Source organism: Physeter macrocephalus, chromosome 14 (assembly GCF_002837175.3).
Source record: "Physeter macrocephalus isolate SW-GA chromosome 14, ASM283717v5, whole genome shotgun sequence".
NCBI classification, from domain to species: Eukaryota; Metazoa; Chordata; class Mammalia; order Artiodactyla; family Physeteridae; genus Physeter; species Physeter macrocephalus.
Window position 1 is genome coordinate 63,641,940 of NC_041227.1, and position 25,287 is coordinate 63,667,226.

A 25,287-nucleotide genomic window follows, 5' to 3' on the forward strand; every position below is an offset into this window, starting at 1 on the left:
ATTGGGGGCATATTAATAAATCATTCACTGTTTTTCTGAAATTCAAATTTAACTGAGCTTCCTGTATTTTTAATTGCTAAATATGGCAACCCTAATGGCTTCCCAAAGAGAGATCAGGGAGCTGTTATCAAAGAGGAATGTGGTCTGGCAGCTGCAGACAGTTGACCACTGCAGGGGCCTGCTGTCACCTGCTGGCCCTGGTGGTGAAGGAGCTCTCGCTTCAGACCCTGGGACCAGGGCATCCCAGCCCTGCTGGCCTAGAACACCTGGGTCCTTGGCCTGAAAGGCAAACAAGCTGTCCTCCCATTAAGTGCCCACGATGGCACCTGTGGAGGAAGGAGGTGTCACAGGCTGATGCCACTCCAGCCAAAGGCAGCATTGCTAGGGACTGAGCGGGGCAGGCCTTGGGGTAGCTGGGTTTCCGAGATCAGGGCCAGGCGAGCCTGTACGCCGGAGTCTCAGTTCTTGGTAATTACCACACTTACTACTATGACTACTACTATGACTAGGACTTTTATCAATAGCAATGGTAGTTGTCACCACACTCACTATTATTTGTTTTTAAACAATGGCTATATTGTATCAAACACTTACGACATGCCAGGCACCAGGCCAAGTAGTTTATAAGTAAGTCTTATTTCATTGAATTCTCATAACCACTGAGAAATATGATCATGCCATTTTACAAGTAAATAAACTGACGCTTGGAGAGGTAAAGTAAGGTGCTAGACTAGATTGCTATTCTTGTAAGTGACAAAGGCGAGACTCCTGGTCATAAGAATACCAGTTCCTCAGAGAAGCCCAGGGCTTTCATATTTATTATCTCATCTGAGGCTCTGGGGCAGGCAGAGCAATGATTATTATCTAAGTCCATTTGCCAGCCCTTTGGTCACAAGTTAATTTGAACTTGAGCTAAAAGGGGAATTCATTGGTTCTTATAATTAAAGTCCAGGGATTTCAAGCACGGCGGTATCCAGGGGTTCAGCTACAGGCTCTATTTTCTTCTGTGCTGATATCCCTCTCAAACAGTTTCTCTCCATATGCTACTCTTGCCTCCACGGTCCCAGACTCCATTCCCTCAGCTCAGCAACCACAGCAGGAAGAAAGCTTTTCCTTCACAGTGTCCCAGCAAAAGCCTCGACAGTGAGGCTCCTTTGGATCAGCCTGGGCCACATGCTCATTCTGAACCGACCACTGTGACTGAGGATGGGAGATGCTGCCGGGCCATCCTGGGGTGCATCTACAGCGGGCAGCCCCTTCCAGACTCCTGTGAGAAGTTTTGCTCAGAGACATGTTGAAGCGGAGCAGGAAGGAGCTTCTGGCCCCCAAAGCTGCTTGTAGACGGGAGACGGGGACCAGGCTGACGTGGGTATCAGTTGCCATCCCTCTCTTGCGGAGTACTGAGGGCCGGGGTGAAGATGGATGATGGCCCCATCTCCAAAAGCAGGCTCTGGGTCAGGCAGACAGGCATTCCTCTCTTCTCCGGACCTAGAGGAGATAAGGGCTGTCCCATTCCTACTCTGGGGTCCCATTAGAGCCGTTTAGGGGTGACAAATTAGTCTAGCAGGCCCAAAAATGCCCAGAAAAATGGCATTCTGTAATTCCCTCCTCTACCCCCAAAGGGAAGGTAGGTTACAGATGCTAGAGGACTATGAAATTAGCAGCTATTGTGCACTTACTACATGCTGTTGCCCCCACTGTGTCTCAGTGGCTCTTCAAATAACCCTATGAGTTAGGTACCGTTATGACCCGTTTTTCGGATTAGGAAATGAGGCTCGGAGAGGCGAATGACTTTCCCAAGGTCACACAGCTGGAAGGTGGCAAAGCTGGGAATCAAGACCAAGCCTGTCCTAGTGGCTCTCACCCACACTGGCACAGAGGTCACTGCAAAGAGGTTTCCACTTCAAAGCAGCTCTTTTCACCTTCCAGGTTACCAGCTCCCACTTCAAGGCAGGAGCCAGGCTCGAGCCCTGCCACGGACAGTCTGTGATCCACCACATGAGAAACCAAAATATTTTTCTTGGTGCAGATTCGCAGCTGATGCTCTTTCGGGGCCAGCCAAACTGGTTCCAAAGATGTGGGGACCGAATGTGTGGGAATCCCTGGATGACAAACCCAGAGAGACACGGCCCTGGCAGCCCAGTGGGGCTGGCTCAGGGGCCACACCCGCGGCAGCGCCCCTCCGGAGGGCTGGCACGGGCAGGCTAACCCAGCCGGGACTATCCTTTCCGGCCGAATCCTCAGTGCAGACAGCACAGCACGTGAGAAGCACCCCAATATTCACTGAGGAAAGAAAGCAGCCTTCTTTCATTTCACAGTATTTATTCATTGCACTTTCAAGACAGGATCATTTAAAAAATCATCTGAAAATTCCTCACTGATAAATAATACACCTCTAACTTACAACCTTTTTTTTTTTGATTATACAAATGAACCACATCTTTTTGAAACAAATTCTGCCCAATCCCAGGCGGATTTTTAGAGCAAATCCATTCTGGGGGCTTCTGTGGCCCCGGAACTCCAGCCCCGACCCTCTTATCAGCCGGGTGCGTGGGGGTCAGTAGTCCACACCCCGCATGGCGGCCACCGTGGTGGCGAGGCGACGGGGCAGGCCTTTGCTGACCTGTCTGTAATCCTCGGGTTTGGCCTTCAAGAGCATCACGATGTTCTGGAGGGTGCGGGACGGCTGCAGGCCCAGGGCGTCCATTACGTTGATCAGGTAGTCTGTGGGGTGGGAGCAGACAGACACAGCTCGACAGACTCAGCACCGAGAGGACGAGCTCCAAAGGCCTCCCCGCGGTAAGGGACAAGACACACCCCCAACCCCCAAGTGCTGGCCGCCAGGTCTGCCCTCAGCCCACAAGCCTTCACTCTGAGGGCTTTCCCAAGGGGTCACACCTGCCTGTGAGCTCGGCCCGGGTCCAGGAACTCTAACCTCACAAAGGAGTTGCCACCATCGCCCCGTCCCCGCCACTCCCACTGCACGCTCAGCTCTCCAGCCCAACCAGCCGACCTCAGCCGAAGCTCTACCCTGGGGACTCCTGCGTTCCCAGCCCTGCTCCCCAGCGGACCCCACTGACGACACGGAAAACCCACGGGGTCAGGAGACACAGGGCTTATCTAAGCAGCTCCCGAAGATTTCCCAGCAGAGCCCCTACAGGGGGGACTTGGACGGTGCAGGTGTAACGCCAGGCCTGGTGTAACGCAGTTCCCACACCTCCCAGATAACCCCTTAGGGTACGAGTCAGGACAGATTACTGAGCCCACCCCCAGGCCAAGTCGATGAGCGTTTCCAAGAGAGGGTCTGAGGCTCCTGTCCTTCTGAAAAGCAGCAGTGCCCTCCCACCGGCAGGCAAGCTCGGGCAGCGCCGGCAGAGTGGAGGAGAAAACCGGGTTTCCGAGGTCAGGGTGACTTCAGTGACTCCAGCCACCTCTCGAGTCTCTACTTCCACCTGTGGATGCAGTTCGTACCCATCAGGCAGCACGTTCGGGGGATGAAGTGGGACAAGGACGGCGGACGCGCCTGACGTGACGCGGGTGGTCGGTGACTGGCTGCTCCGTCCCTGCCCGGGGAGGGGCGCTCTCCAGCTCCTCCCTCTTCCCGCTCTGAGGGACCGGGAGACGCAGCACCCGGCAGGTCCCTCCTGTTCTGATGACCACCCACGTTCATCTTTTCTGCCCGACTAGGCGGGAGCTCCAGGCACGGCTCTATCTCGCCTGTGTCTTCTTCCTGAGGCCCGGCTCAGGGCAGAGCCCAGAGCAGGTGCCCACTCTGCCTGGCTGCCTGACTCACGTCCCAGCGAGCCGCTTCCCAGGAAGGGCACCACCAACCAGCCAGGCACCTGCCTCTGGCACATATTCACCCATAAAACTGTGAGTTCCCCTCGACTGTCGGCCAGGCCCTGCGAAGCGGCAGCCCATGATCTACCATGACATCTTCTGTTCAGACAGCAAGAGTGTCTTTGGTTTTGTTACATTTTAATGCTTAATTTGAGCGTCTTTAAGATGGCCACGCGCTGCCACAGACCTCTCCGCTCTCTATCGTGTCACCACCTGGCAACTTCCCGGCCCCTAAGCACACTCCCTCACTGTCCAAACCTCTCCTGCGTCCCATCTCCTAGCACGACGGCTGGCACGTAGCAGACACTCAGTCATCGCTGGGCAGGCACGTGACCGACACTCAGTCATCGCTGAGCGAGCGGGCAGATGGGTGTGGACGGCAGCTTAACAGGGCGGGAGGCGCGAGTGGACAAGTGAACCCTAGGGACCACCCCCAAATCTCGCGCGCTGGTTCCGCGGGTTCTCTCCTCGATGCTCCCTCCTACACCAACAGGGGCCACCGACGAACATTTGAACCCCTTCATCGCGTCTCTGAACCTGTGCCCAGTGAGATGACAAAAGCTGGCTGCTGCCCTGTAACGGCTGAGAGCTGACCACGAATGAGCACAGAGCCGGGAGCTGGGGCAGCTGGGTGCCAGGCCTGGCCCCATCACTCACTGCTCTGGGACCCGGAGCAAAGGGCCTCACTTCCATTTCTTCCTCAGCAAAACAAGCGGCTGGCTCGGGCCCGGGGTCACCCAGGGCAAAGCTCTGGCTGGGTCCCCAAGGAGCTAATCCTTAAGGCTCCCGCCACCCTCTCCCTCGCCTGCTCCAAGAGCTGCCTCCAGCTAAAGAACAGGCAGGCAATGGACTGATACCAAGAGGCTGGGGAGACGCCCCGACCACCTGCCTGCAGTACCCCCAGCCTCAGAGCACCCCGCAGGCGGCATCACCTCCAGGGACATGCGCCAGCAGGAGCAGCTGGGCACACGGCCCTGTGACCCGGGAGGCAGGCAGGTACTTGGATGGAGACCACGGGGCAGCCCTGGCCGGGTGGCCTCGTGATGCACATGCTCTGTGCCCCCGCTTCCTTATCAGTGTGATGAAGGCAGGGGCGCTGAGCTCACGGGGAGTTTTGAAGATTGCGTAAGCCAGTGGGTGCGCAGTGCTTGGCCCAGCACCGGGCACGCCTGTGCACACTGGGAGCTTATTCAACGTCAGTGTGCTGGATGATTCTGTCGACGGGCAGAAGGCAAGGCGGGGCAAGGCGGCATCACACATCCCAACCCATCTCGGCACAGCGCCCCTTAATGGCTCTCAGCCTCGGCAGCTATCCGAGTCCACGGGGACACCAGGCAAAACACTGGTGTCTAGGCTTCTACCCAGGCTTATTACATCAGAATCTCTGGGAGTGGGGCCTGGGGAGTCCACATGTTTAACAAAGCTTCACAGACAAACCCAGAGCTGAAATTGAGAGGAGACCTGGGACGACGCTCCTGGAGGGCAGGGGGCCTGACGGATGCAACAGGCCAGAGCTGACCCTCCCCCAACCCATCCCAGGGACCCACCGATGTCGGTGGCCAGCTGCTTGGTGGAGTGCGGGGTGAGCTCAGGGATCTGGAGGACCGCGTCACAGTAGGTCTGCATCGTGGCTCTGGCGACAGAGCCCAGCCAGCTGTCAGCCATGTTGTCCAGCTCAGGCAGTTCGTCCCCTGGAAAGGGAAAGAGGGTCACCAAAGAAACACAGCCTGACCAGGAAGAACCGGCCACCGACAGCTCTTACGGGGCTCTTCTGGGTGACCAGGCCCCATGATAGGTGCCACATGCAATACGCAAAGCTACCGTCTCAATGGGCAACGCAGGAAACAGAGGACAATTACATCTTAGGTCAACTGGTATCAACTCAGTACAACGAGGATTCAGAAAAGAAAGCAATCAGGCGAGGTGGGACAACCTCAGAGGCCTCAAAGGCTGGGGGCAGATGCAGCCAGGCAGGCCAGGAGGAGTTCTGCAGACACAGCAAGAGGGAGGGCGGCCCACACCACAGGTGAGAGGGTGGAGAACTGACACAGCCCAGCAGGAGACAGACGGCAGTGCTGAAGACACAGGCGGCACATCAGAACCGAGACCTGGGTTCGAGACCAAGCCTACCACTAATGAGCCGGGTGCCGCCTGACTGTTTGCTTCCTCGGTAAAATAGAGATAACATCAGTCCTGGCTTTTCAGGGCTGCCGTGGGAATTACACGGGGCCCTCAGTGTGGGCCCTTCCGCACGCTTAGTGCCACGTGCACAGTAGCCATTAGTGCTAGAATTATTACTGGGGATGGGGGGAGTATGTACAGAGAGAAGTGGGAAGTGTGTTAGGGGATTGGGCTGGGTCACAGAGGGCACCCCGAGAACCACATGCACCCCATGTAGTAGGAAGCAGGCAGTGACTGCAGGTTCCCTGCAAGGTTATGAGAAGACGAGCCCATGTTGGGAGGGCCTGCCAGGCCAGGGCGGGGTGAAGGAGGGAGATGCAGCGGCCATCCAGGCACGAGAGGCGCCAGCCTGACGCCTGAGGGCAAGGGGGATACCCCGCAGCAGAAGTGGAAAGAAGGGGAGAAATGAGAGCAACATTTTTTTATAAGTAAGTATGGAGCCAAGCAGTGGAAAATTAGAAGATAAGCAAAATGCTACTACTACCACCACTAATAATAATAGTAACAGAGAATACAAAGTTACTTGTAAACACCATCTGCTTAGAGAAGAGCCCAAAGGGCACGTGGGAACACGGCAACACCGGTAACACCAGTGAGTGCGGTGGTGGGATGGTGTGATCTATTTTCTTTGAAAACTGTGACCTGTTTAACATAGAGCATCTGTACGACAAATACAAGCCAGAAGGTTAAAAATCAAAACAGGATATCACAAATGAGGACGAGGACAATAATGTGTGATCTAGCATTTCCGCCTTGGAACTGGACTGGCTATAGTGTGGCCAGAAACGCAGCTGGGAGGGAGGCTGGTCTGGGGGATAAACCTCCTTCGCACTGACTCTGACCCAGAAAGGGCTGAACCTAACAGGCCAGAGCACCAAACACCTAGATTCTAGGGTTGTCGGACAGAACTGAACTGAAAGCTGATAGAAATGGATGAGAGGGAGACATGAAAATGAGTAAGAGACTTAGGCTGGTGCCTTGGGAGACCCTCCAGGTCAGGGGAAGAGGAGCCCAGAGACACAGACACATGGACACAGCGGGTGGCGGGCAGTCGTGTGTTAACTGCATTAAGTCCCATTTGTGGAGACCCTGCTGGGTCTGGCGCTGTCCTGGGTGGCCCTGCCCTTCAGGCACCCTCTGGCCAGGCAACAAAGACAGCCCTCAATGAGGTCAGTGCTGCAGCAACTGCACATTCTGAGACCAGCAGGAGCCCACAACCAGGAGCGAGTGCCTGTGCTTACTTGGACGGATGGGCAGTTTGCCAAACGCACTCGAGGAAAAACAGCATTCTGAGCAGAGAGAACAAAACTCAATTTTAAAAAGTGCCCGTGATAAACGGAGCACGTGTGAGATGACCCTGTTTGTGAAGAAGTGCGTGAACGTGCAGCTCCGAAGAGAAAAGCACATGGGGAGGATAGTCCCTCAGATGCTACCAGTGACTGTCTCAGAGCAGTAGATTTTTAATCAAAACTTTTTTTAAATTTTGAAAGTGAAGAAAAATTCCTTCTGCGTGGCTGGAATGTGAGCATGTGGGGCGCAGGAGAGACAGAAAGGGAGGCGATGAGGCCGCAAGCACTCCCCTGGGCAGGACTGGGAAGGGTCCCCAGCGCCAGGCCACGAGGGGTTTGGATTTTGTCCTGTAGGTCCTAAGGGGCCATCAGAGGTTTTTAAGTGGGCAGGGAATCATTAGTCAGAGGGTGAGGGCAAGAACCAGGAAAGAGAAGCAAGACAGACAAAATGCAGGAAAGAAAAGAAATCTCAAGAAAAAGGGGTTTTAAAAGGCCAGGCTGGGCTCAGCAACGCTTGAGCTTTTGCACTGACTTCAGCGATGGCCTGGCCACGACAGATGGCGGCCCCTTCCTGAGCCATAGTCCCCGCAGGGCTGGCTCTTCCCGAGGGCCCACCACGCAGCAGCAGCTCCGCAGAGAGGCTGCACCTGCCCATCAGATGACCTGCCAGAACCAGGAGCTGGGCCCTCTGCCTGTCAGCCAGGCCAGAGAGAGGGCGGCAGCCTCCCGGGCCCAATGCCCACGCCTGGGAAGCACTTTTCCCCAGTGCCCAGAATCATGACTCCACGGCAGCTCCGGCTGCCTCCACAGATCTCCCAAGTCCATCCACTGCAGCCAAACCTGGTAACTCCACCAAGGAAGAGGACCACGACACGTGGAGACTGGAGTTTTCCTGCAAATGCCTCTGCTCTAACCCATTGTGTTTGTGACCCTTGGACACATCCCTTTACAATTCCCAGAGTTCAATTTCCTCACAGGAAAAAGACTCGCAATGATTTTTAAATCTCCCTCCTACTTATCATTTATCTAAGCCAAAAAGTTCCTACTGGCTGTTTAACCATCTGCTTCATAAAACTTTCAATGTTAAAATGGGAGAAAACTAGAACTAGTGCCAACTATTATATATAGGATGGCTAAACAATAAGGTCCTGCTACTGTATAGCACAGGGAACTATATTCAATATCCTGTGATACACCATAATGGAAAAGAATATGAAAAAATATATACGTATATGTATAATTGAATCCGTTTGCTGTATACCAGAAACTAACACAACACTGCAAATCAACTATACTTCAATAAAATTTTTAAAAAAGAAAAAAAAAACTAGAACTAGAATGCTAGTTCACTGGGTAATTCTTTCCTATTTTCTGTATGCTTGAAATTTTTCATAATAAAACACTGGATGAAGGGTAAAGACAAAAAAATTACCCGGATCAGCTTCTTGTTGTTATGTTTTCAACCATTGTTACAATGTTACTTTATGGCCGGGAGGTCTTTCCTTCTGAACAATGCTCAACCCAGAGCCCAGCACACAGAACGATTAATAAACATTTCTTAAGTGAGAGAATGAATGAACGAGTGAGCAAATGAAAACAATCACATATTCACTAAATGTGTATATATTTATTTGCAGTGGAACAATAAGACATTATGCTCTTCCTGATGTAAGGCAACAGACAATAAACATAGCACCACATTTTCTTGCCAAAGAATTTGAACCTGAATTTAATCCTTATCAGTAAGAGATACATAATGAAGTATTTATGGATGAAACAGCATGATGCCTGGGATGTGATTTAAATACTCTAGCAAAAAATGTGAGCAGAATACATGAAACAAGAAGCCACTCTTGAAGCCAGATGATGAGTGTCTGGGTTTCCTTGTACTATTCTCACTACTTTTGCGTTTGAGTGTGTGTACGTGAAAAGTTCTATGAAAAAAAAGTTAAAAAATTTTTTAAACTTAAAAAGTGTATTAGCCAATAGATGAAAATAAGAATCACTTGGAGCCCTTGAGTCCAAGATGGCAGCACAGGAAGACCCTGAATTCACCTCTTCCCCCAGCACACCACACCCACAACTATTCATGAAATAACACCCACTGCATAAGAACTGAAAACCAGCTGAACAGCTTCCTTCACAGCAAGGGAGAAGAGGGCCACATGAAGATGGAGAGGAGAGGCAGAGATACAGCCTCACCAAACCCCCCACACAGTAGGGCAGGATCTCATGGGCAGAGCCCCTTCCTGAGCAGCAAGAGGTCTGTCTGTGCCCCGCATCGGGCACCCCAACCCTGGGACCTGCAGCCAGACGAAGCCCCCAAAACATCTGGCTTTGAAACCATTGGAGTTTATGTGCAGGGGACCCGGGGGTCTGTGGGAATCTGAGGTACTCCTGTTGAGGAGCTCGTGCACAGACTCACCCTAGGAACCAGCACAAAGGCAGCAGTTTGAGAGGTGACTGGATTCTATGAGAAGGAGATTCAGCTGCTAATCTTAAAGCATCTGCCAGTGGGGCAGGGAGTATCTAGGGTTGACCTCAGGGACAAAGGGGCTGGAAAATGCCATTTTGCACGCTCCCTCTCCCCGGGGGCGCAGGTGGACGGGCTCAGACATGGCCTCGGGAAAGCTGAGGGTGTGCCCCGCTCCACACTCTCCTCCCACATCACCAAAAGCACAGGTGTGCCCTGCCCCCAGCGCTCCTTCCCAACCTTGCTAACGCCAGTGGGCAAGTGCAGTCCACAGAGGGAACACCTCGATGGCCTGGCTCTGATAACCAGAGGGGCTTGTGCTCCTGGGCACAGGACTGTAACAATCAGAAAGCCAGTTCTGGGCAGGATATCACACCCAGGACACTACGCAGCAGACTGAGCCACATCCCCAGTCTGCAGGTGAAAAAGGGCCTTTTAATTGTCCTGGAGCTTCAACCTGAGGGATAGGCTTCAGGGCTACAGAGGTGCTCTCAGGGAAGCAGGCAGGGAGGCACCATTCTTGCACCCTCCCTTGGCCTCACCACTGCTCACTGGTACCTCCCAGCAAGGAGCTTATACACTCGTCTGAAGTCCCGATGCTTTCAACTGTTGCCCAGGAGACACCTCCAGATCTCCCAGTCTGGAGGTCAGCAGGGTCTATGATTGCAGTCCCATAGGACTGTATACATCTGCATACTTTAAAAGCTGCTGCCTGAGTATCTGGCTTCCAATCAGCCTGAATCTGGGTGCTGAGTGAGATCATTCCCTTTGGAACACTGACAAGTCTTGGTGCACCCTCAACAACTGGAGCCTATCAAGAATAAGCCAGGCTACTTAGACAATCACAGAGGTTTGAGAGACAACCAAGAGCTAGGGAAAAGTTGAATGATAAGGCTCATCTCCTATACAAGGTCACTCCTTCAAGACTGGGAGAGGTGGCTCTTTTGCCTATTACATAGAAGCCAACATAGAGAGTCAAGCAAAATGAGGAAACAGAGGAATAGTTTCCAAATCAAAGAATAAGACAAAACCTGAGAAAAAGGCCTGAATGAAACAGAGATAAATAATCTACCTGATAAAGAGTTCAAACTCATGGTCATAAAGATGCTCACCCAACTTGGGCAAAGGATGGATAAACATAATGAGAACATCGACAAAAAGGTAGAAAATATAAGAAAACACCAAACAGAAGCTGCAGAGCTGAAGAATACAATAAGAGAACTAAAAAATACATTAGAGGGGTTCAATAGCAGACTAGATAAAGTAGAAGAACAAATCACTGACCTGGAAGACAGAGCAGTGGAACTCATTCAAACAGATCAGCAGGGCTTCCCTGGTGGCGCAGTGGTTGCGCGTCCGCCTGCCGATGCAGGGGAACCGGGTTCACGCCCCGGTATGGGAGGATCCCACATGCCGCGGAGCGGCTGGGCCCGTGAGCCATGGCAGCTGAGCCTGCGCGTCCGGAGCCTGTGCTCCGCAACGGGAGAGGCCACAGCAGAGGAAGGCCCGCATACCACAAAAAAAAAAAAAAAAAAAAAAAAAAAAAAAAAAAAAAACAGATCAGCAAAAAGAAAAATGAATTTTAAAAAGTGAAGATAATTTAAGAGACCTATGGGACAACATCAAGTAGATATAACATTTGCATTATAGGGGTCCCAGAAGGAGAAGAGAGAGAGAAACAGGAAGAAAATTTATTTGAAGAAATAATGGCTAAAAACTTCCCTAACCTGGGGAAGGAAACAGACATTGAGGTCCAGGACGCACAGAGTTCCAAACAAGATGAACCCAAAGAGATCCACACTAAGATACATTATAATTAAGATGTCAGAAGTTAAAGAGAGAATCTTAAAAACAGCAAGAAAAAAAACCCAACTTGTACGTGCAAGGAAACCACCATAAGATTATCAGCTGATTTTTCAACAGAAACTCTGAAAGCCAGAAGGATTGGCATGTTATATTCAAAGTGCTGAAAGGAAAAAACTTCCAACCCAGAATACTCTACCAGGCAAGGCTATCATTCAGAATTGAAAGAGAGATAGCTTCCAAGACAAGCAAAAGTTAAAGGAGTTCATCACCACTAAACCAGCCTTATAAGAAGGGTCTTCTTTAAGCTAAAAAGAAAAGGTACTAATAACAAGAAAACATATGAAAATAAAAATCTCTCTGGTGAAAGATGAATATATAGTAAATGTAGTAGATTAACCACTTATAAAGCTAGTATGAAAGTTAAAAGAAAAAAGTAGTAAAATTAACTTTAACTATAATAATTAGTTAAGGGATACTCAAAATAAAAAGATGTAAAATATGACAAAAACATTTAACGTTACGGGGGGAGTAAAAATGTAGAGTTCTTTTTTTTTTTTTTTTTTTTTTTTTTGTGGTACACGGGCCTCTCACTGTTGTGGCCTCTCCCGTTGCGGAGCACAGGCTCCGGACGCGCAGGCTCAGCGGCCACAGCTCACGGGCCTAGCCGCTCCGTGGCATGTGGGATCTTCCCAGACCAGGGCACGAACTCATGTCCCCTGCATCGGCAGGTGGACTCTCAACCACTGCGCCACCAGGGAAGCCCCAAAACGTAGAGTTTTTAAAATGCATTCAAATTTAAGTTGCTACCGGGCTTCCCTGGTGGCATAGTGGTTAGGAATCCACCTGTCAACGCAGGGGACACAGGTTCGAGCCCTGGTCCGGGAAGATCCCACAAGCCGCGGAGCAACTAAGCCTGTGTGTCACAGCTACTGAGCCTGCACTCTAGAGCCTGAGAGCCACAACTACTGCACGCCTAAAGCCCATGCTCCGCGACGAAAGAAGCCAACACAATGAGAAGCCTATGCACCGCAACAAAGAGTAGCCCCTGCTCGCCACAACTAGAGAAAGCCTGTGTGCAACAACGAAGACCCAACGCAGCCAAAAAATAAATAAGTAAATTAAAAAAACAAAAATTTAAGTTGCTACCAACTTAAATTATACTGCCATATATATATATTTGGCAGTGTATTATATATATCTTTTTATATATATTTAATATATATTAGTATATTTATATATGCTAATATAGTATATATATATTTATATATACTAATATAGTATATTTTATATATGTTATATATATGTATATATATATATAGAGAGAGAGAGAGAGAGAGAGAGAGCCACTGTTATATGTGAACCTCATAGTAAGCACAAAGCAAAAACCTACAGTAGATACACAAAATATAATGAGAAAGGAATATAAATATAATACTAAAGAAATTCATCAAACCACAAAGGAAGAGAAGAAGGAACAGAGAGGAACTACAAAACAGCCAGAAAATAATGAACAAAATGGCAGTAAGTTCATACTTTTTACTTTAAGTGTAAATGGACTAAATTCTCCAATTAAAAACACAGAGTGGCTGAATGGATAAAAAACAAGACTCATCTATGCTTCCTACAAGAGACTCACTTCAGATCTAAGGACACACACAGACTGAAAGTGAAGGGATAGAAAAAGATTTTCCATGTAAATGGAAATGAAAAGAAAGCCAGTGTAGCTATACTTATATCAGACAAAACAGACTTTAAAACAAAGAATGTAATAAAAGACAAAGAATGTCATTACATAATGATTAAGGGGTCAGTCCATCAAGAGGGTGTAACATTTGTAAACATTTATGCACCCAACACAGACGCACCTAAATATATAAAGCGAATATTAACACATCTAAAGGGAGAAATTGACAGCAATACAATAATAGCAGGGGACTTTAATATCCCACTTACATCACTGGAGAGATCATCCAGACGGAAAATCAAGAAAATATCAGCCTCAAATAACCTGTTAGACTCAATGGCCACGTGTGTGTGTGTGTGTGTGTATGAAACATTCCAGCCAAAAAGCAGCAGCAGCAGAATACACACTCTTCTCAAGTGTACATGGAACATTCTCCAGGACAGATCACATGTTAAGCCACAAAACAAGTCAATAAATTTAAGAAGATTGAAACCATATCAAGCATCTTTTCCAATCACAATAGTATGACACTAGAAATCAAGAAGAAAACTGGAAAAATCACAAATATGTGGAGATTAAACAACATGCTACTGAACAACCAATGGGTCAATGAAGAAATCATAAGGGAAATCAAAAATACCTTGAAACAAATGAAAATGGAAGTACAACCACCCCAATCTATAGAATGTAGCAAAAGCAGTTCTAAGCAGGAAGTTCAAAACAATACAGACCTACCTCAAGAAACAAGAAATTTTTCAAATAAATAATCTAACTTAACACCTAAAAGAGCTAGAAAAAAGAAGAAGAAATTAAACCCAAAGTTAGTAGAAGGAAGTAAATAATAAAGATGAAAATGGAAATAAATGAAATAGAGACTAAAAAACAATGGAAAAGATCGATAAAACTAAGAGCTGGTTCTTTGAAAGGATAAACAAAATTGACAAACCTTTAGCTAGACTCACCAAGAAAAAAAGAGAGAAGGCTCAAATAAATAAAAGCAGAAATGAAAAGAGGAGAATGATACCACAGAAATACAAAGGATCATAAAAGACTACTATGAACAATTATACACCAAAAAACTGGATAACACAGAAGAAATGGATAACTTCCTAGAAACATACAATCTTCTAAGATTGACTCATAAAGAAAGAGAAAATCTGAATAGACCAATTACTAGAAAGGAGATTGAATCAGTAATCCAAAAACTCCCAACAAACCTAAGTCCAGGACAACACAGCTTCACTGGTGAATTCTACCAAACATTCAAAAAAGATTTAATACATATCCATCTAAAACTCTTCCAAAAAATTGAAGAGGGGGGAACATTTCCAGACTTAATTTATAAGAACAGCATTACTCTGATACCAAAACCAGGAAAGACACCACAAAAAAATAAAACTACAGGCCAATATCCCTGGTGAACATAGACGCAAAAATTCTCAACAAAATATCAGCAAACGAGGAAGTCCCATCAGCCTCGCACGCTACCTTCCCCTCTCTTCCTCGGCACTGCCTACGGAGGTGGCCACCATCTCCTACTCGGCATCATGGCTGCCCTCAGACCCCTCGTGAAGCCCAAGATCGTCAAAAAGAGGACCAAGAAGTTCATCCGGCACCAGTCAGACCAATACGTCAAAATTAAGCGGAACTGGCGGAAACCCAGAGGCATTGACAACAGGGCGCGCAGGAGATTCAAGGGCCAGATCTTGATGCCCAACTTCGGTTACGGGAGCAACAAGAAAACAAAGCACATGCTGCCCAGCGGCTTCTGGAAGTTCCTGGTCCACAACGTCAAGGAGCTTGAAGTGCTGCTGATGTGCAACAATTGCGCACAACGTCTCCTCCAAGAACCGCAAAGCCATTGTGGAGAGAGCAGCCCAGCTGGCCATCAGAGTCACCAATCCCAACGCCAGGCTGCGCAGCGAAGAAAATGAATAGACAGCTCGTGTGCACGTTTTGTTTAATAAAACTGCAAAACGGCCATCTGGCATTTCCCCCTTGGTTTTACTCCTCAGTTTGTTTGACAGCTTGTCACAGAGATTGCTCTTTTGCCTGTTCGTGCTCTGTGGAACCTTCTGTTTGGAAGGCGTTTGTAAAGGATACGTGATCCCTCCTTCATGGGGCCCAGGCCTCAGGTGCCCAGAGCAGCCTTGGTCAGCTCCAGGTGGGCTCGGGAAGATGTGGCCCTCAGACCACGGTAGGTTCTGAGACCCCTGGTTGAAGGACCTTGCATCTTGGAGCAAGAAGTCATTTTTAGCCTCACTTTATAAAGTTAGGAATTACCCTGTGTGGTTCTTGTGAAGATTGAGGACAATCAAGTTTCCTTTTCAACTACAGTCCTAGACCTTAGTCAACAGTACCTAGAATTCAGCTGTTTTATGAGGCTAAGAGGCCATTTTTCCAAGACATGGTATTAAGTGGCAGCACAGGTCACATGGAACAGGGCATGTGGCACTCTATAGCACAAGATTGGATTTAAGGCCCTTAGTTCAGTAGATAAATGTCTTACAGATTGGCTCTTGTTCAAAACTCAGTCTGAAACATTTGAGTAAATTGTTGGTCATTGTGTGACTTCTTTGAATTGACGTGGGAAGCATTCTGATAGTCTTTTGACTACTGAGTAGAGGAATTGTGCGGAGAAAACAGTAACAGTTTAGGATCTGTCCTTTATTAACCTGGGATAGCAGAAAATTCTTTGGCCTGTCGCTTAATGTTTCTGTGTCCTTGATACTAAAAACTAGAAAGGACGTGTTCACAAACCACCTGGTTACATCTCGATGGGGGGACATGAAAGGTGGTTTGTACTTTTTCATTTGTGCTTTCCTGTCTCTCAGTTTGCTACGTTAAGAGTTTTGGGATTAGAAAAAAACATTACATCGAATTCCCTACCCCACTCACCTGCCTCTGCAAAAATAATACACATTTCTGATTTATCACTGCCAATGAGAAATAAAGTATTTTGGATTCTAAAGTGTGAAAAAAAATATATTAGCAAACGAAATTCAACGATACATTAAAAAGATCATACACCACGATAAAGTGGGATTTATCCCAGGGATACAATATTCACAAATCAATGTGATATACCACATTGACAAAATGAAGGATAAAAATCATAGGATCATCTCAATTGGCATTTGACAAAATTTGACATTTGACAAAATTCAACATCCATTTATGATAAAAACTCTCAACAAAGTAAGTATACAGTGAGTACCTCAACATAATAAGGGCCGTATATGACAAACCCACAACTAACATCATACTCACTGATGAAAAGCTGAAAGTTTCTCCTCTAAGATCAGGAACAAGACAAGGATGCCCACTCTTGCCACTTTTATTCAACTTAGTGTTGGTAGTCCGAATCATGGTAATTAGGCGAGAAAAAGAAATAAAAGGCATCCAAATAGGAAAGGAAGAAGTAAAACCATCACTATTTGCAGATGACACGATTCTACATATAGAAAACGTTAAAAGACTCCAGCAAAAAACTCTTAGAACTAATAAATGAATTCAGTAAAGTTGCAGGATATAAAATCAATATACAGAATATTGATTGGGTTTCTGTACACTAATAACAAACTATCAGAAAGGGAAATCAGCAAAGCAATCCCATTTATAATTGCATCAAAAAGAAAAAATACCCAGGAGTAAATTTAACCAAGGAAGTGAACCACCTGTATACTGAAAACTGTAAGACACTGATGGAAGAAATTTTAAAAGACACAAATAAATGAACAGATATTCCATGGTCATGGACTGGAAGAATTAATACTGTTAAAATGTCTGTACTACCCAAAGCAATCTACAGATTCAGTGCAATCCCTATCAAAATTTCAATGGCATTTTTCACCGAATTAGAACAAATAATTATAAAATTTGTATGGAACCACAAAAGACCCTAAATAACCAAAGCAGTCTTGAGAAAGAAGGACAAAGCTGGAGATATCACACGCCCTGATGTCAAACTATATCACAAAGCTATAGTAATCAAAATGGTATGGTATTGGCATAAAAACACATAGATCAATGGAACAGATTACAGAGCCCAGAAATAAACCCACACATATACAGTCAATTAATTTGTGAAAAAGGAAGCAAAAATATACAAAGTGGACAGGACAGCCTCTTCAATAAACGGTGTTGGCAAAACTGGACAACCACATGCAGAAGAATGAAACTGGACCACTGTCTTACATCATATACAAAAATTAACTCAAAATGGATTAAAGACTTGAATGTAAAACCAAAAACCATAAAATACCTAGGCAGTAAGCTCCTTGATATTGTTCCTAGCAATATTTTTTTGGATCTGACTCCAGAGGCAATGGCAACAAAAGAAAAAATAAACAAATGAACTACATCAAACTAAAAAGCTCCTGGGGGCTTCCCTGGTGGTGCAGTGGTTAAGAATCCGCCTGCCAATGCAGGGGACATGGGTTTGAGCACTGGTCCAGGATGATCCCACATGCTGCGGAGCAACTAAGCCCATGTGCCACAACTACTGAGCCTGCACTCTAGAGCCCATAAGCCACAACTACTGAAGCCCACGTGCCTAGAGCCCGGGCTCCACAACAAGAAAAGCTACAGCAATAAGAAGCCTGCACACTGCAACGAAGAGTAGTCCCCAGTTGCCACAACTACAGAAAGCCCACGCACAGCAATGAAAACCCAACACAGCCAAAAATAAAATAAATAAATAAATAAATAAATAGCTCCTGTACAGCAAAGGAAACCACCAACAGAAAAAAAAAGGCAACCTACTGCATGGAAGAAGATACAGTAGTCCGCCCTTATCTGTGGTTTTCCTTTTTGAGGTTTCAGTTACCTAAAGTCAACTACAGTCCAAAAATAGTAAATGGAAAATTCCAGAAAAAAAAGCAATCCATATAGCAAGCTTTAAAATGCGTTAAGTAGCATGATGAAATCTCACCCTGTCCCACCCTGCCCCCACCCTGTCCCGCCTGGGACATGAGTCATCCCTTTGTCCAGTGTATTGTTACTGTATATACCCACCCACCATTAGTATAGGAGAAAACACAGTATATACAGGGTTCAGTACTATCCATTAGTTTCAGGCATCCATTGGCAGTCTTGGAACACATCCCCTGTGGATAAGGGGGCACTACTGTATTTGCAAATCATAAAATCAATAAGGGGCTAATATCCAAAATATATAAAGAACTCATACAACTCAATAACAAAAAACAACAATCTGATTAAAAAAATGGGCAGAGAAGCTGAATGGACATTTTTCCAAAGAAGACATACAGATGGCCAACAGGCACACTAAAAGATACTCAACATCAGTAATAATCAGGGAGATGTTAATCAAAACCACAATGAAGTATCATCTCACACCTGTCAGAACGGCTACTATCAACAAGAAAAGAAATAACAAGTTTTGGTTGTAGAAAGAAAGGAACCCTCATCATACACTGTTGGTGGGAATGTAAATTACTGCAGCCACCATGGAAAACAGTATGGAGGGCCCTCAAAAAATTAAAAATAGAACCACCATATGACCCAGATATTCCACTTCTGGGTATTCATCCAAAGAAAACAAAAACACTAATTCAAAAAGACATACACACCCCTATGTTCATCACAGCATTATTTACAATAGCCAAGATATGGAAACAACCTAAGTGTCCATCAATGGATGAATGGATAAATAAGATGTGGTATATATACACAATGGAATACTATTCTGCCATAAAAAGAGAGAAATCTTGCCAATTTCAACAACATGGATGGACCTTGAGGGTATTATGCTAAGTGAAATAAGGCAGTCAGAGAAAGACCAATACTGTATGATTTCACTTATATATGGAATCTGAAAATCAAAACAAACAAACAAACAAAAAACAAAACTCATAGATACAGAGAACAGATTGGTGGTTATCACAGGGGAAGAGAATTAAGGGAGGAGGCAAAAAGGGTGAAGGGGGTCAACTGTATGGTGACAGATGGTAACTAGACTTCTTGTGGGGATCACTTTGTAGTGTATACATATATCAGATTATTATGTTGCATACCTGAAACTAATATATTATATATTATTATATCAATAAATATATATATATATAAAAATTGAATTTAAAAAACTCACATAAACTCATCACCCTTCAATAACTATTACTAGCATTTTAGTTTACATATATTTTTAACATACAATGAGAAATATATTCTAATTTTAAAATTTCACACAGTACAGAAACATCATGAGTAAAAACTAACCATACTTCACGTCTCTCCTGCCACTTCCCTGCCCAGAGGTGGCCACTGATACCAGTTTGGTATGTGTTCTGCCAGACATGTTTTCAATGCTTTTAGGTGCATATGTATGTACAGAAATACAGAGGGTGCGGCTTTTTCAAAACATAAATAATATTGTATGTATTATTTTGTATCTTGCTTTTTTGTCTTAACAATGTAAGATCCATATTTCTGAAGACCTTATCTCTAAGTACAGATAGTTCTACCTCTTATAAAGAAAATCAAAAAGAAATTTTCTGGGCTTCCCTGGTGGCACGTGGTTGAGAGTCCGCCTGCCAATGCAGGGGACACGGGTTCGTGCCCCGGTCTGGGAAGACCCCACATGCCGCGAAGCGGCTGGGGTCCGTGAGCCATGGCCGCTGAGCCTGCGTGTCCGGAGCCTGTGCTCCGCAAAGGGAGAGGCCATAACAGTGAGAGGCCCGCGTACCACAAAAAAAAAAAAAAAAAAGAAATTTTCTACATTATGGATGCATCACAATATACCTACCTACTCCCTGAATAACAGACATTTACATTTTCTAATTTTTTGCCATGACAAACAATTCTGCAATAAACCACCTCATATGCACCTCCGTGGGCACATAAGCATGGATTTCTCTTGAATGGGCATCTAAAAGAAGAACTGCTGGATCAAAAAGGATGGGTTTACTTTAACTCTGGATAGAAACCACCCTCCAGACAATCTTTATCAATTTATTCTCCTAGGGTCTTATCTTTGGCTTTTTCCTTTGTTTAAATCATGAGATATACCGTACACCTGGTAGAATGTATAAAACACATTACATGTTTTTTGTTGTTGTTGTTGTTGTTTTTGTGGTACGCGGGCCTCTCACTGTTGTGGCCTCTCCCGTTGCGGAGCACAGGCTCCGGACACGCAGGCTCAGCGGCCATGGCTCACGGACCCCAGCCGCTTCGCGGCATGTGGGATCTTCCCAGACCGGGGCACGAACCCGTGTCCCCTGCATCGGCAGGCGGACTCTCAACCACTGCGCCACCAGGGAAGCCCCACATTACATGTTTTACAGAACAACTATAAAGCCAATGCCGATGCAATCACCTCTGTGTTCAAGAAAAAGGCCACTGCCGGTACCCCAAAGCTCTCACCTGCCCCTCCAAGCACATGCAGCAGGATCCCAGGTACCCCGCTCTGCAGTCTCTCCCCAGGTATGCAACCCCCAGCAAGCCTTCTAACTTTGGCTGTTCGGATTCTGTCTTATTTCTTTTGCTCAATCATGTGCCTGTGAGAATCATCCACGTCATTATGTACAGCTGTAGCTTGTTCACTCTTAATACTGCATACTATTTCATCCCATGACTGTCCCATAACGTAGGTGTCCACTTTACTGTTGATGGACATTCAGGTTGCTTCCAGTTTGGGGCTACTACCACGTCACCACAAATATCCTTATAAATATATGTGGGGGGCACAGATGGAAGAGGTTCTAGGATATATATCTGGGAGTAAAACTGATAGGCCAGAGGGTATGCACACTGTCACTTTTACTAGAAAATGCCAAACTGTTTCCAAAGTGGATATACCAATTGATAGTGGTGTGAACGTGCTCTAGTCTTTTTTTTTTTTTTGGCCTTGCCGTGCAGCTTGTGGCATCTTACTTCCCCGACCGACCAGGGATCAAACCCGTGCCCTCGGCAGTGAAAGCTCGGAGTCCTAACCACTGGATTGTCAGGGAAGTCCCCTAGTCTCTTCTCCTTGCGCTTACGTGCACGGCGGTTTTTTTTAAATGGACTCATACTGCATATATTATTTTATAACCATTCTTCACACTCAATATGCTGAGAATATAAGTCATTAAATATTTTTTATAATACCATTTTCATGGCTGTATATCACTATATGGATGTACAAAATAGCCCTTCAGAAATTCAAACTGTACAATTTAAACTGTTTTCCTCCATCTTGAAAATATTAAGCATAAACACTTAAAATATATGCATGGGGTTTCCCTGGTAGCACAGTGGTTAAGAATACGCCTGCCAATGCAAGGGACACAGGTTCGAGCCCTGGTCTGGGAAGATCCCACATGCTGCAGAGCAACAGCCCGTGCACCACAACTACTGAGCCTGTGCTCTAGAGCCTGTGTGCCGTAACTACTGAGCCCGTGTGCCACAGCTACTGAAGCCCGTGTGCCTACGGCCCATGCTCCACAACAAGAGAAGCCACCGCAATAAGAAGACCACGCACCGCAACAAAGAGTAGCTCCCGCTCACCCAACTAGAGAAAGCCCGCGTGCAGCAACAAAGACCCAACACAGCCAAAATAAATAAATTAATTAATTAAATTTATTTTAAAAATAAATACATAAAAATAAAATAAAATATATGCATGTATATCTAGTCAATTTGATAGGCTGTAAAATGATCTATTCTACTTTCATTTGCAGCTCTTTGAGGATTACTAAAGTTAAAACATTTCTTTATATGTTTTAGCTTATTTGAATGCCTTCATGTTGTTTACGTATTTTTCCGTGGGTGTTCATCTTTTTCTTACTGACTTGTAAGAACTTTTATAAAATGAGGATATTAACCATCATCTATCATATATGTTGCTATTTTTTTCCAGTTTATCATTTATCTTTCAATTTCCTTTACAGTTTCTTTTTTTTTAATATTTATTTGTTTATTTATTTGGCCGCACCAGGTCTTAGTTGCGGCACGCGGGATCTTAGTTGCGGCACGCGGGATCTTAGTTGCGGCACGCGGGATCTTAGTTGCGGCACGCGGGATCTTAGTTGCAGCACGCGGGATCTAGTTCCCTGATCAGGGATCAAACCCGGGCCCCCTGCTCTGGGAGCACGGAGTCTTAGCCACCGGACCACCAGGGAAGTCCCCTCCTTTACAGTTTCTTTCATTTCAAAAAAGTCTTCCCTTCCCTATCACGAAGATTAATTAATATTCACTCATAGTTTAGCTTAGCAGGTTTCACATTTTAAATTTGAATTTTAAATAGAATTTTTTTCAAAAATTATATAAGTACCATTAATATTTATAATCCTATGAAACTTATGGAGATTTTATTTGTATTACTTTTGCAAACAGTCTATGGAAATTTGACAACTATGCCTATCCTCTGTGGGATAAAAATCTTGACATATTGATTCAATCAAATGTGCTTATTATACAGAACAATTCCTCTTTTCTTCTGGTTAATTTTCCTTTTTGATCTGTCAAAGCCTAAATGAGAGGTACAAGATTTTCTCAGTACTAATGTGGTTTTGTCATTATACGTCTGCCAGCTTCTTCTTTATATACTTCAGTGCTGTGTTACTGGCCACATAAGGGTACCTGACTACTACAGGTTCACTGTGGAATCCACCCGTTATTGACATAAAGTCTCATTTATTATCTTTTGATTTGATTCAACTTCTTTAATAGTGATGCAGTCATCTTGTTTTCTTTTTATTTGAATTTACATGAGATGTCTTTTAGCAACCCTTTATTTTTAACCTTTCGACGTGATTTCATTTTCAGTGCAGTACCTTCTCTTGAGCTGCTGAATCCTTTATATGCCAAGTGATTTTTTTTCTATCTATTCAGTATTACAGAGGGAGGCCCATAATGCCCAATGTTAGGGATAAGATGATTTTGGATCAGAGAGTATGTGGTCCCTGTTCAATCTGTCAGGCCCAGACAATGAGAAAAAGGAAAAGTGTTAACGTATTGTATTTTTTTACCTTGCCAGTTTAGAGACCCACAAGCCTTGGGGAGTTGGAAGCTTACTACAGCCAGAGGCATTTGGACAGAAGTGTTAACCTCTACACTGAAGAGTTTATTTTTGTCTTGACAAGAAAAACTCTTCTTATGAGGTGCCACTTTACTTGACAGGTGGTCCACACAGAGGGGGAGCAAAGAGAGAGAAAACACCTGGCGGGTCCCTTGCCCTGTGACCTCCCTTGTATCACCAATGAATGCCTATGACCCCAGGCCCACCTGCCACCACCTCCCAACTGACGGCACTGGGGGAGTTCCCCAGGGATGCCCTGCATACAGTGAGCCTTCCCTAATCCACTCTGTCCCGCAGAAGTCCCTCAGAGGGTGCAAAAAGAGAACCCCAATCTTTCTCAGTCACGACTGTACACTTTGACAACTATTTCAGTGCGAGTGTGGAGGACGGGTATGATGAGAGTAAGGTGCTACGAGGGGCATGCGATCACATCCAAGCCCGCCGCCCTCTTTCCTGCAGGTCTCTCTTACCTTGCTCAGGAGGAAACGGCAGCTTTCCAGCGTGCAAAGCCAGCTCTAGGGCTGAGTCCTCCTGAGTCACGAATGGCTCAAGGTTCAGGGGGAGGGACATGATATACTGCCCGATCTGAAACAAAAGAAAGCACTGTCAGCCCAACGTTGACACATGCGGCGGTAATTACTTCATGCAGTACATTTATGTGAAGGCAAATGGTGGACAGATGAAACTGCAAGACCTTGCAGCAGCTCCAGGTCTGATCTTTCCAGGGTGTGGTAATACCGGTGAGGCAACACCTGAAACAACAGTCACCGGTAGTTTGCACATAGATCATAGATTCATCCTTCTCACTCATGGCCTCAGTTTTTTGGAATGCATTCAGTGCGAGCTCTACCTCAAATGAGTAATGGATACTGGAGTGCTTTGTAAAATTTAAAGCACTTGTGTAAATATAAGTTATTATTACTGTTCATAGATGAAAAACCAGTAAGATGCCAATGTCAACAAGTGCATGGTCAAGCAAGAATTTCAATCCTGTCTTCTGGATTTGGATCTGGGTCTCTTCCTTCTAAGTGATTTAACCGGGCGAAGGAAGGAATTCTGTTGGGGAGAAAAGCAGTTTATAATTGTAAATTAATTTGGAGGGAAAACTGTATGTTTTCATAATACAAACTCTAGAAAGTAAACCTTCCTGGTTGGCGAGGAATCGCAAAGGCAGGGTTACAAGACATTTGGGATGAGCCCGTGAGTAATTCAGGGTTTGTCATGTGTTTGTCAGAGACACATGACTGTCATCATGGAGACATTTTAGACACCTATGTCTATTACAACTCACAACTGTCTAGTATTTTAAGGTAAGTATATGTGTCACTTCAAAATGAGGTTGATTTTCAGGTTACGACAACGTAATATATATTTTCTTAAAAAGGTACTGGAGCCTGTTGTTGACTTTTTTGGCTCCATATTGATTTCACACATTCATTCCAGCTTAGAGTTGATACTGATTCTGCAAGCTAAAAGTCCAAGGACTATTAGAGAAAGATCTTCTCGATCTGGCCTTACATACACCTATACGGGAGCAGGTGTCCAGAAGTTAAGACAGACTCCCAAAATCTACCAGCCCAGAGGACTACAGGATGATTACACCTTCATCTCCAAACGCTTAATGTGGCCCATCGTGCTAACAAAAAATTGTGTTTGGTCTCCCTTTAAAGCGGTATCTACACAGATGGTAAAATGAAAAAAAATCAGCACCTTTTCCTTTCATTTATCTTACCAAGTAAAACACTCTAGTTTGAGTGTCTTTCACTCAAACTAGACAAGTGGTCACTTAGGCACTAATAACCACAACCACTGCACATTTCAGCTTGAAATGGCAACAAATTCATCATTTTTCCCCAAGGCTGGAGGAAGAGGAGGATGCTGACTCCTGGGGTTAGAATTTCTCCGTTGTAATTCCACTCAGCACGCACTTCCTGAATACCTACTATGTGCAGAGACCACAGGCATATTCCTGTATTTGGTACCCCTTTCATCC

General features: G+C 45.7%; 1 protein-coding gene and 1 pseudogene across 3 annotated transcripts in view; one reads left to right on the forward strand and one right to left on the reverse strand.

The window, feature by feature from the left end:
- Positions 1 to 2,305: 2,305 nt before the first annotated feature.
- COG7 (component of oligomeric golgi complex 7) overlaps positions 2,306 to 25,287 on the reverse strand; it is a 78,227-nt gene continuing 55,245 nt past the window's right edge. Inside the window, exons 15-17 of one of the 3 annotated variants that reach the window (XM_007105657.4) lie at positions 23,765 to 23,879; positions 5,388 to 5,531; positions 2,306 to 2,724 (exon numbers count right to left, since the gene is read on the reverse strand). In XM_007105657.4, coding sequence (XP_007105719.1) covers positions 2,558 to 2,724; positions 5,388 to 5,531; positions 23,765 to 23,879 — 426 coding nt within the window. In that variant the 3' untranslated portion in view covers positions 2,306 to 2,557. Of the gene's footprint in view, positions 2,725 to 5,387; positions 5,532 to 22,793; positions 23,188 to 23,764; positions 23,880 to 25,287 lie in introns of those variants that run through there. The other 2 variants (XM_028498749.2, XM_055090714.1) reach the window with 2 other exon arrangements.
- On the forward strand, positions 14,782 to 15,270 carry LOC102978642 (60S ribosomal protein L32-like; annotated as a pseudogene).